This window comes from Equus caballus, chromosome X (assembly GCF_041296265.1).
Source record: "Equus caballus isolate H_3958 breed thoroughbred chromosome X, TB-T2T, whole genome shotgun sequence".
NCBI lineage: Eukaryota > Metazoa > Chordata > Mammalia > Perissodactyla > Equidae > Equus > Equus caballus.
The window spans coordinates 129,774,804-129,786,905 of NC_091715.1; the positions used below are offsets into that span (position 1 = coordinate 129,774,804).

Here is a 12,102-nt window from a genome sequence, read left to right on the forward strand (position 1 = left end):
TTCAACATCTGCAAATCAATCAACATAATACACCACATTAACAAAATGAAGAATAAAAATCACATGATCTTCTCAATAGATGCAGAGAAAGAATTTGACAAGATATAGCATCCACTTATGATAAAACCTCTGAATAAAATGGGTATACAAGGAAAGTACCACAACATAATAAAGACCACATACGACAAACCCACAGCTAATATCATTCTCAATGGAGAAAAACTGAAGGCTATCCCTCTAAGCACAGGAACCAGACAAGGATGCGCACTGTCACCACTCTTATTTAACATAGTATTGGAAGTCCTAGCCAGAGCAATCAGGCAAGAAAAAGAAATAAAAGGGATCCACACTGGAAATGAAGACGTGAAACAGTCACCATTTGCAAATGACATGATTTTATATAGAGAAAACTCTAAAGAATCCACTAAAAAACTTTCAGAAAAATAAATGAATATGGTCTATACACTAACAGCAAAGTAGCAGAAAGAGAAATTAAGAATACAATCCCATTCATGATTGCAACAAAAAGACTAAAATACCTAGGAATAAACTTAACCAAAGAAGTGAAACATCTGTATACTGAAAACTACAAAACATTATTGAAAGAAATTGAAGACACAAAGAAATGAAAAGATATTCTGTGCTCTTGGATTGGAGGAATTAACATAGTTAAAATGTCATACTTCCTAAAGCAATCTATAGTTTCAATGCAATCCCTATCAAAGTTCCAACAACATTTTTTCACAGAAATAGAACAAAGAATCCTAAAATTTATAGGGAACAAGAAAAACCCTCAAATAGCCAAAGGAATCCTGAGAAAAAAGAACGAAGCTGGAGGTATCACACTCCCTGATTTAAAAATATACTACAGAGCTATAGTGACCAAAACAGCATGGGACTGGCACAAAAATAGACACACAGATCAGTGGAACAGAATTGAGAGCCAGAAATAAACCCACACATCTATGCACAGCTAATTTTCAACAAGGGAGCCAAGAACATACAATGGAAAAAGGAAAGTCTCTTCAATAAACAGTGTTGGGAAAACTGGACAGCCACATGCAAAAGAATGAAAGTAGACCATTATCTTACACCATACAGAAAAATAAACTCAAAATGGATTAAAGATTCGAACGTAAGACCTAGAACCATTAAACTTCTAGGAGAAAACATAGGCAGTACGCTCTTTGACATCGTCTTAGCAGCATATTTTTAAGTACCATGTCTGAACGGCCAAGGGAAACAATAGAAAAAATAAACAAATGAGACTACGTCAAACTAAAAAGCTTCTGCACAGCAAAGGAAACCATCAACAAAACGAAAAGAGAACCTGACAATTGGGAGAAGATATTTGCAAACCATATATCAGATAAGGGGGTAATATCCAAATATACAAAGAACTCATACATCTCAACAACAAAAAAAGTAACAACCCAATTAAAAAATGGGCAAGAGATCTGAACAGACATTTCTCCAAAGAAGATATACAGATGGCCAACAGGCACATAAAAAGATGTTCAACATCATTAACTATCAGGGAAATGCAAACATAAACGACAATGAGATATCAGCTCACTCCCGTCAGCATGGCTATAATTAACAAGACAGGAAACAATAATTGTTGGAGAGGATGTGGAGAGAAGGGAACCCTTATACACTGCTGGTGGGAGTACAAACTGGTGCAGCCACTATGGAAAATAGTTTGGAGATTCCTCAAAAAATTACAAATAGATCTACCATGTGATCCAGCTAGTCCACTGCTGGGTATTTATCCAAAGAATGTGAAAACACGAATGCATAAAGATGCATACACTCCTATGTTCATCGTAGCATTATTCACAATATCCAGGACTTAGAAACAACCCAGGTGTCCGTCAAGGGACGAATGGATAAAGAAGATGCAGTATACATATGCACAATGGAATACTACTTAGCCATAAGAAACGATGAAATCCGGCCATTTGTTTCAACATGGATGGACCTTGAGGGTATTATACTAAGTGAAATAAGTCAGAGGGAGAAAGTCAAATACTATATGATCTCACTCATAAGTAGAAGATTAAAACAACGATCAAGAAACACATAGAAACAGAGATTGGATTGGTGGTTACCAGAGGGGAAGTGGGGAGGGAGGTGGGCAAAAGGGGTGATTAGGCACATGTGTGTGGTGATGGATTGTAACTAGTCTTTGGGTGGTCAACATGATGTAACCTACATGGAAATCAAAATATAACGATGTACACCTGAAATTTATATTATGTTATAAACCAATGTTACACTAATAAAAAAAAAAGAAAAAAAAGCAGAAGGAACTTTAGGCATTGTCTAGTACAATCCCCTCATTTTACAGATGAGGAACCTTAAGCAGGAAAAGGAAAACACCTTACGGACAGTCACTCAGCCCATCAGCAGCAGAACTGGGGCCAGAACTCAGGTCTCCTGGCTCTCAGGTTAGTGCTCATCACACCCCACCAAAAATACCCACCGAGCTGCACACCACTCTTAGATGCTCACCTTCTTCCATAGGAAGCCCACTTTCTAGGTACAGAGACAGATGTTGAGGTGGAGGTGGTGTTGGGAGGAAAAATGCAGGTTAAGGATTGGTCTAAAGGTCAAAAGTAAAGCAAAAGGCAAAATGAGCAAGAACTTAAGAACTCAAGTTGATGTTGTGATGATTCTGTGTTCTGTACTTCCATCTAAATGGTGGTGCGGTGGCCTTTGGTTTCCTTTCTTAAAGACCAAAGTAGACTCCGGCTCACACACAGAGAACACCTTTGGTGGCCTGGCTGTAGTCCTTCTCCCACCTTCTCAGAGCTGGTGGTAGAACTGCCTTATCCACTTGTAGTTTTCATTATGTTGGCTCCACACAACAGTTCTGTTTCCAAGGGTTGCAGCCAATCCAGAAGCAGCGTGGTAGGTAAAAAAAAGCACCAAACTTGGAGTCCAAAGGCTTTGGCTTGAGTCCCAGCTCTGTCACTAACTCTGTGACCTTGGCACATCACTTCCCTACCTGGAGCTACATTTTCTCTACCCTCAACATGAGGGGGCTAGGATGGACAATCTCCAAAGTGCCTACCAGCTTCAGGACTGTTTGAGGCAACACTTTTTTCCAGTTAGGCTGGTTGACTAGTGTATAGAGTCTCAGTCTCCATTTCTGTATGGGAAAGTTGGCGCATATGGAGAAAGTCTTTTGCTGGCCAAAGCATCCCTCAGACTCTGGCCAGCTAACTTGTGGATAGGTTCTGATGCTCATATGGAGGCACGGGGGAACCATGGCAGATAGAGGGCTTGAGTTATGGAAGCTCCTTAGCAGATAATAGTTGGGGCTGATTGGGAAATATTTTTCAAGAGGGTTAGTTAGTATTGGCTTCCCTGCTGTCCCCAGGGGATATTGTTTCAGTGGCAAGTCATCTACAGCCCAAATGTACATATTTTTCTTTGGAAGAGCAGTAGCAAATACCATGTACAGGATTTTGGATGTTGCTGTACCGAGCCATAGACCTGGAGAGCCCAGGGGCCTGCAGCCAGCATCAAAATGCTCATCAGTTGTGACAGTAACGCAGCCAGTAGGGCAAGTAGTCCAGCATCTTGGGCCACAGATTCTAAAACTGCAATCTGGATGCTGCCATCAGACTTGTGGCAGCCAGAAGCTCGATTCCATTAGCACAGAATGAAAAATTACACCCTCTATACCACTGGGTACCCTCAGTCTTGAGAAACAGCTAAACCTTCAGAACAAGAATATCAAACTCATATGGGATATAGCTATGTGTGTTACCATTTTATATCGTCTCTTCGTGAAGGACTCCATGGTTTGTCCATGAATGTCTCCCCCTAGGCTAAGGTTACTGTGAATAACATAGCCTGTTATTCACAACGCAGGAAGAACACACGCACCTGTAATTGCCTAAACAGTGCCGTCAGGATGAATTAATCCATCCCAGATTCATATTAAACTATCCAAGGAAAGCACCATAACTTTCACTTCCTTTCTAATTCCTCTATTCATTCCTTCATTTGATAAAAACTTCTGGGGCCGGCTCCGTGGCTGAGTGGTTAAGTTTGCGCGCTCCGCTGCGGCGGCCCAGGGTTCGGATCCTGAGCGCGGACATGGCACCACTCGCCAGGTCACGTTGAGGTGGCGTCCCACATCCCACAACTAGAAGGAGCTGCAACTAAGATATACAACTGTGTACAGGGGTCTTTGGGGAGATAAAGCAGGAAAAAAAAAAAAAAGATTGGCAACAGTTGTTAGCCCAGGTGCCAATCTTAAAAAAAAAAAAAAAAAAACTTCTTATGCTCCTACTATGTGCAAAGTCCCCAATGCCATGGCTGAAAATGTTCTTTTTTTCTTTAATGCAGATCATTTTGATGACGATCCCTACTGTTTCTCTCCCTTGAGTTGTGAAATTGTGCCTACTTGTGTGAGAAGAATATAACCTGATGAATTAAAAATGAATTCCATTCACAAACAAAGATTTCTTCAATAATTCCCAGCAGAGAGACCCACCTCCCTTCACCCCGAGATTGGGAAAAATGTTGAATTTGAGACACCATCTGCTCCAACTTCATATTCTAAATATTATTTTGGAAGGGGCAGAATGAGATAGCATTTAGTGAATATTAAAATCAGAATAATTCTCCTATTCATTGTTATAGTTTCTCATTTTAGATAAGATTTGAGCCTAGAGTTATGATATATTAGGGGAGAAAGTTCTACAGCATTGGACATTTTGTTTCAAAAACTCTAAGTGTTCACATTCTAAAAGGAAAAAAATCAAAATCAGTGCCCTTATTGCCCTGAGAGCCAAACAAAGGTGGCCAAAGCTGCCCCATACGCAGGTGGCCTGACATCCACAGGGGAAGTAAAGAGGAAGAGCCACCAGGTCATACCTTTCGGAAAAAAACTCCATCCTGTTGGGCTGTCATTTGAAATTTCCATTATTCAAGTTACTCTCTTGATTGAAGCCCCTTGATAAAATGTAAACTTGTTTTGTGAAAAGGGTGGCTCATCAAGCCATAGACACCCATGAATTCCTTAGTGGGGATGAATTTCTCAGCCAAGACATCTCCTGAGGGAACAGCAAGCAGGGTCCTGAGGGAATGTATCAGAACAGGAGCTGTTTAAAGCTGGCGGTTCCCCCTAGGGAGGAAAGAACAGGTCAAGGTGAGCAGGACGGTAGGGAGATGGAGGTGAGAAGAACCACCCAAAGGCAACAGAGTGAGCATTGAAGATGAATTTTACCTGCTTTGCACTCTGTGGCTAAGCACCATGGGTGGTGTTCTTAATGTTATCCCAAATACTGTCACCGAGGCTTCCAGCCAGGTAGGCTGCTTGCATTTGGCCTTGGGTAGAAATGAGTAAAGAGATGAACATTCTGGAAGGATACACAAGCAACTGGTATCAGTGGTTGACTTCAGGATGCAGAATTGGGTCTGGTAGCTAGGGAGGAAGGGAGATTTACTTTTCACCATATACCTCTATATTTTTTGAATCTTGTACTGAGAGAATATATTACCTCTTTAAGCAATAAATAAATGAAGACATAAATAAATAAAGACAGTCGGACCCTTCCAATAAGAAAGAAAGATAAACTGGGTTTCAATACCATAAACCAAGTCCCCAGTTACCCTTGTGAATATGTATGGTGCGGTGGGCTATGGAGACAGCAGATCTGGGTTCAAATCCAAGCTCTTGATGGAGAGGTGACAGAGGTTTCTAGACGTGAGATTTGGAGTGGTAATAGCAGTAGTATATTCATTATAGAGTTGAGGTGAGGCTTAAGTGAGATGAGGTTTATAAATTTTCTAGCACAGTGAAACAGTACATCTTAACCCCTTTCTCTTTCTAACCTCCACCACTTACCTCTCACACCTCGTGGCCCCACCCACTATGTCTGCTCCATTAAAGGTCCCACATTGGATCCCCTAAGCAAGATTCATCACTGACTGCCAAACAGACTGGTGCCAGTCACTGCTACCAAGCTCTTAGGCTCCTCTTTGCCCCATCCACCATCTCATGCAACATTAAAAAAAGTATGTAGGCCCTTAGGCCCCTGAATATCTGCCTCCAAGTCAATCCCTTTGCCCAGGAAGTTTTGTCCTGAGGAAATCCCACAACCATTGTTCCCTATAGGGCTTTATGGGTACTTTGTTGTCGAGGAAGGTGAGTGAGTGAGTGAGTGCGAAAAGACTAACACAAACGATGAACAAAGTGTCTTGAATGTTAGAAAATGTCTTTGAATTGAGAATATTAAGTCATCTTCATTCGAAAACAGATTTAAGGACAAGATTTGGGTGTAATAAGCAAGTCTACGCATATATACATTCCAGAAATGCTTTGATTTGGGGGATCATTTTTGGCTGTGAAAATGCCCATGATTGTGTTGATTTTCACTGAGCAATGGGGCTCTGATTGTTCTGCTGCTGTGGGAGTGATGAAGATGCAGCCCCTCTCTAATGACCTGACATGCTGTCAAGAACAGAAATGTTATTTTATAGAAAAGTTCATGATTCCTGTCATGACTTCTCCTGCTAATTAGTAAAACATGGGTGTTTTGCAAATTAGTCGACAGTTTGAAATTGTAGGGCAAACACTGCTTAAACATCTTTCAGGCATCCTTTGGTTTGCTCTTCCTGGGCCCACAAAATGGCCCACTCCTGTGTGAAGACAGACTCAAGCGATTATGGAAAAGAGACCCTAGAACCTTTGGGCTGCTTTCAATCAACAATCAAGCCCCAAGCATTCATTTAGCCCTGACATGGAGAGAAAGATTCAGACGTGTCATACTTAGACCACTACCTCCAGCAGCTTACTGTTTACCTGGGGAGACCAGCTACAAACATTGGAATAGTGAATGATTAAAGCAAGGACATGGTGGAAGAGAAGTCCTTCACGGGCAGGAAATCACACGGTGTTTAGTTAGGCTGAGAGTGGTGCATTCCAGGTTTGGAGGAGGGCAGCTTGGGTACGGCAGGATTCCATTTCTCAACACCACAGGCAAATGCTCTTTATTAAGTACTAGTCAACAAATTTACAAAGCCTCTTGGAGCTTCAGGGCACAGGCTCTGGCTTTGCATTCTCCTCTGTGCTCTGGGTACCCTGTGGGCAAGCTGGGAAACACTGACTAGTACTGAACTCTCTCTGGGGCAAGTCTGAGGAAGCTCCTCCCCAGGACCTCAATCCTTACTGTTTTGTCAGAAGTGTCAAAGGAGACAGCGATCATCTGTGATGGCCCACCTCCTCGGCATCCAAGGATATGGGAAGGTTAGGGGGTGGAAGTGTGAGAGGAGGTAAGGCTTGTATCATCAACAGCTCCGGCTTACGGTTAATGGGTGTGTTTCTGGTCCTGACCTTCAGACATTTAGGGGACACAAGGAGTTTAGAACAAGGGAGGAAGGACCTAGTTATAATTCTGTTGATTAGGCAAAACAAATGAAATGGATTAAATTCATACTTATAATGTCTGGTACTTTGTAGGCACTCCATAAATATTTCTTGCATGCATGCATGAATGAATGGTCTACAGTAAGGGTATATGAAAGCAATGGCTGACTTTTCCTAATCTAGGATTTCTTATCTTAGTGCCGAATGAACCTATATTCTTCACTAATATGTAAGCTTCATGAGAGTAGGAACCGTGTCTGTCTTGTTGACTGCTGTACTCTCAGTGCCTAGCACAATATTTCGGTCAAGGTTCTTTGGTTGCCAGCAACAGAAACCAAATGTCTTTGAACTGACAATTGTCAGTTCCAGTTACCCAAGGGAAAGAGAATTGGTCAAAAGGGTTTTGGGAACTCAAATAATTTATGGGAATGTTAAAGAATAGGGCTTGAGGGGCCGGCCCCATGGCTGAGTGGTTAAGTTCATGCATTCTACTTCGGTGGCCCAGGGTTTTGCCGGTTCGCATCTGGGGCGCAGACCTAGCACTGCTCATCAGGCCATGCTGAGGCGGTGTCCCACATAGCAGAGCCAGAAGACCTAAAACCGGCATATACAACTATGTACTGGGGGGCTTTGGGGAGAAGAAGAAAATGATAATAATAACAATAAAAGATTGGCAACAGAGGTTAGCTCAGGTGCCAATCCTTAAAAATAAAAGGGGCTTGAAAAAGGACAGAGGTCTACAAATCAGGAACCATAGGGATAGTCTCCTAGCAGGGACTCTTCTTGTAAGGGCACGACCACCAGGAAGAATAAACAGTAATTTCATCTAGCCTCATGTTATCAGCTTAAGATTCAGAGTCTCATGAGACTGCTTCTGATAGGCTGAGCTTAAATTTTGTCCTGTACTGAGCGGTGAGAGGAAGAATGTGGCAGAAGAAATCTTCAGGGAGCCGATTGGTTTTGATAGAGGTAGGACAGGAGCTTGGATTTACCATCCCACCAAGAATACCCAGAGTGGGGGAGAAGCGATTCTCTGAAGAGAAATTAGGGTGTTGTTAGGAATGGATAAGTAGGTAAGGAAAAACCCCCACATATGCCGAGTACATACAATATAGGGCTGAATGTATTTTGGTTGAATGAATGGCTAATTCAGTAATATATTTCTTGAATGAGGTTGCAATAGTGCTTAGAAGAAGAGGTCTCTCTCCCACCCCCCATGCCTCATTCATGTATTCACTTATTCTTTAAAGGTGAAAGTGTATCAGGATGAATCGAGAGAGCGGAAGAGTTCAAGATCAGCATCTCAGAACAATAGAGAAGAGTGCTGTTAGAAAAGGCGATGTTTATCTTGGGTTTACCTGTTGACCTCACTCTAAGGAAAATCAGTATATGAAAATGAGCTTAGTTTTTTGTCTATGGTTGCCACGTCTCTCCAGAGGAGTTCACAACTGATTACGTTTTTTTGTGAAGGTGCTTCACCATACAGCTTTCTGAGAGTTCCCCCAAATATCTGAAAATATATTTTGATCCCAGCTTCTAGGAGCCTTCAGCTCTGATTGGGGAAGGCGCAGTCGTCTGAGAAGGAAAGCGAGGAGGAATGCCGCTTATAGTCTCCATCTTACTATGCTAACAGCATGATATTCACAAAGTGAGATGCCAAGAAAAGGGGGAGGCATATGGCATTCAGGGCCCTGCATCGGAGGACGCTGATGTGAGTACAAAAAAAAGACCCAAAAGAAATCAATAATAAGTGGTAACTTCAAATATTGCAAACAATTTTCATCTTATTTAAATGCATAAGAAAACTACAGATGTTTCCTTAACATATGCAGTACTACGCAAATGATTATGTAAGTTAAACAAAAAGTTGGGACTGGCAAATCCCTAAGTTTCCAAGATTTACTTATGTTAACCTGGTATTCACCAGAGAAACAAGGTTGAGGATTTTTGCTTACACCTCATAATTGCTTAGAAGGGAGGGGAGGCAAGACTGAAGGATAGGCTACATTAATACTGTGAAGGCACTCAAATCAGGGGACATGCTAGATAGATGGTTAGATGGATAAATAACTGGCTCATCCCTCATGCTTAGTTGGTTGTAGGCAGCAATAGGACTAGAAATGGAAATGAATCTGAGTTGCAGTGAATTTTGATGAAGGCCTAGTTAATGTGGGAAAGACTTTTTTTTAAAAAAATCCTCAGCACACAAATTCCTAGAGGAATGGAAAACTTTAGAGGCAGTTACGGAGGAAGAATAAAGACCTAGTGTAACAGGCTCCATAAATCTTCAGACACTGGCCCTTTCAGGAGTTGAGACTTGGGGTATACTTTATAGTGCATCAGACCTCCCCAAGCCGGCATCATCTGGGTCTTTAGTGGACCCAAGAAATCAAGTTGTGCAGGTTGGCAATGAGCTGAATTAGACTCTAGCTGTCTTCCGCCCAGAAAATATTCTCTCCAGTCCCTTTCCCCCTCCTTTATTAACCTCGAATAGTCGTTATAATATACATACTCCTCTGCATCTTGACTTTTTCTGTTCTTTTTGTTGTTGTTTTACATTTAGCAATATATCAGGACATAAAGAGCTTCTTTTTCTAAGGCTGAATTATATTCCATTGTATGGCTATACCATAACTTTTTAAACAGGTCCCCTAATGGTGGTTTCCAAACTTTTGCTACTTCAAAATATGCTGCAATAAACAGTCTTGTACAGGTCAAAAAAAAAAAAAAAGGAAATCAGGTTGTGGACTTGAGATTGGGGGAACATTTCCTAGTATCGGGGCCAGCGGCTGTGCAGCTGGTGAGTAGTAGAAGATCCCTCTCTGCCTCCTTTCGACCTGAGTTCAGAAATGTGAGCAAGTAAAGGTTTCAGGAAGGTTTGACATTCTTTTCACTTGTTGTCTAACCAAGGACAGCATGCTGGGCATCACAGGCACTTCCTCTGTGCTCAGTTCTATGTCATAGAGGATACAACAATGAATGAGTCACAGTTCTACCCATAACAACCCGGAACTGCCCTTGGGCAATAAAACATCCACACCTATAACGATTTGTCCACAGTAACACATGTTAACTCTTCAAATTGTGTGGTAGAGATCTTTAGGCATAATACACAATAGCCACTTAATTATGAATCTAATTCCACAAATACTTCTCGAGTATCTACTATGTTTGAGGAACTGAACAAGACAGACACAGTTCCTACAATTGTCTGGGGAGACAGAAAATTAAATGTGCAGTAACAATACAGTGTGTGATACTCTTATGCACTATTATTCGAGGTTCCCATTTACACAACCTGTGGCAGGACAAACAGCTCCAGCCTCTTTGGAAAACTGTTTTGTAGTTTCTAATAAAAAAATCAAACATACTCTAGACCCAGCAATTCCGTTCCTAGGAAACAACCCAAATGCTCATCAATAGGTGAACGGATAAACAAATTGTGGGATGCTCCTACAGTGAATACTACATAACAGTGACAAAAGAAGGAGCATGGATATACACAACGATATAGATAAATATAAAAAATACTTTGAGTCAAAGCAGCCAGATACAAAAGCGTGTTTACTGTATGACTTCATTTATATGAAGGAGCAAAAATAATTGATGATTATAGAAGTCAGAATAGTGGTTATTTCTGGGGGAGGGGTATATACTGGGAAGGTGTAAGAGGTAACCTTCTGAGATGCTGGAGATGGTTTACAACTTGATCTGGATGGTGGCTACACAGGTACATACACATAAAAGCTCATCCAGCTGCACACTAAAAATAGCTCACTTTATGCACTTTACAGTATGCATGCTGTCTCTCAATTGAGAAGTAGAAGGAAAAAAACATACAACTTTTTCGAGGGCACTTTAGCAGTATCCATCCAAACTTAAGTATACATACTTAACCTAGAACTCCCATTTCTAGTGTGCTATCTTAGCACAGGAATACAAAAATGTATGAATAAAGTTATTTACTGCAACCCTGGAATAGTGAAAACTGGAAATACAGTAAAGCCCAACAATATCATAATGGTTAAATAAATGTGGGCTTTATATAATATGGGATAATATGCAGCTAATAAAAAGAATAAGTTATATCAATATGATTAATAAGGTAAAGATATCCATAATATATTTTTATGCTGAGAAGCAAGTTGCAAAACAGTACATATAGTATGATAAAGTACATGCAAAAACAAAACTTTGTGCGTGCATCCATATATAGGTACCAAAAAAATCTGTAAGGACACACACCTCCTTGTTAATAGTGGTTTATCTCTGGGAAGAGTGATTGGTGGGGGCTTCTACTTCTTTATCTTATATGCTAAGGTATTGTTTTAATTTTTATAACAAGCATGTATAATTTTTGTAATTTAAAATTTTAGTAATGATAAGAATATATACTGTGCAATAAGTTTCCATGGCTTGGGAAGTCAAAAGGCCATTCACTCACTGAGATAGTAACAGTGGAGGTGATCCAAGGGGGGTCGTTGAGAAAGATAATAAATTCAGTCTTGGGAGCAGAGGGGAGTGTTTAGGGATGGAGATAGAGATTCTGGCACATGGATGGCAATCAAAGCCACCATAGGAAGGAATGGGATTGCCGAGCGGGAGTATGCAGAGAAATGATAGAAGCACGCAGGCCCAGAAATGAGAAACACCAAGGACTGGACAGAAGTGGATCTGCCTGCAAAGTATACCTGGAAGGAATGGCTAGAGAGCTA

General features: G+C 41.1%; 1 protein-coding gene across 1 annotated transcript in view; it reads left to right on the forward strand.

Moving 5' to 3' along the window:
• The window catches only part of ADGRG4 (adhesion G protein-coupled receptor G4), a 95,349-nt gene extending 90,910 nt beyond the window's left edge, over positions 1 to 4,439 (forward strand). Inside the window, 1 exon segment of the mRNA XM_070257154.1 lies at positions 4,366 to 4,439. Within this exon segment, the coding sequence (XP_070113255.1) occupies positions 4,366 to 4,439 (74 nt within the window).
• Positions 4,440 to 12,102: the final 7,663 nt, after the last annotated feature.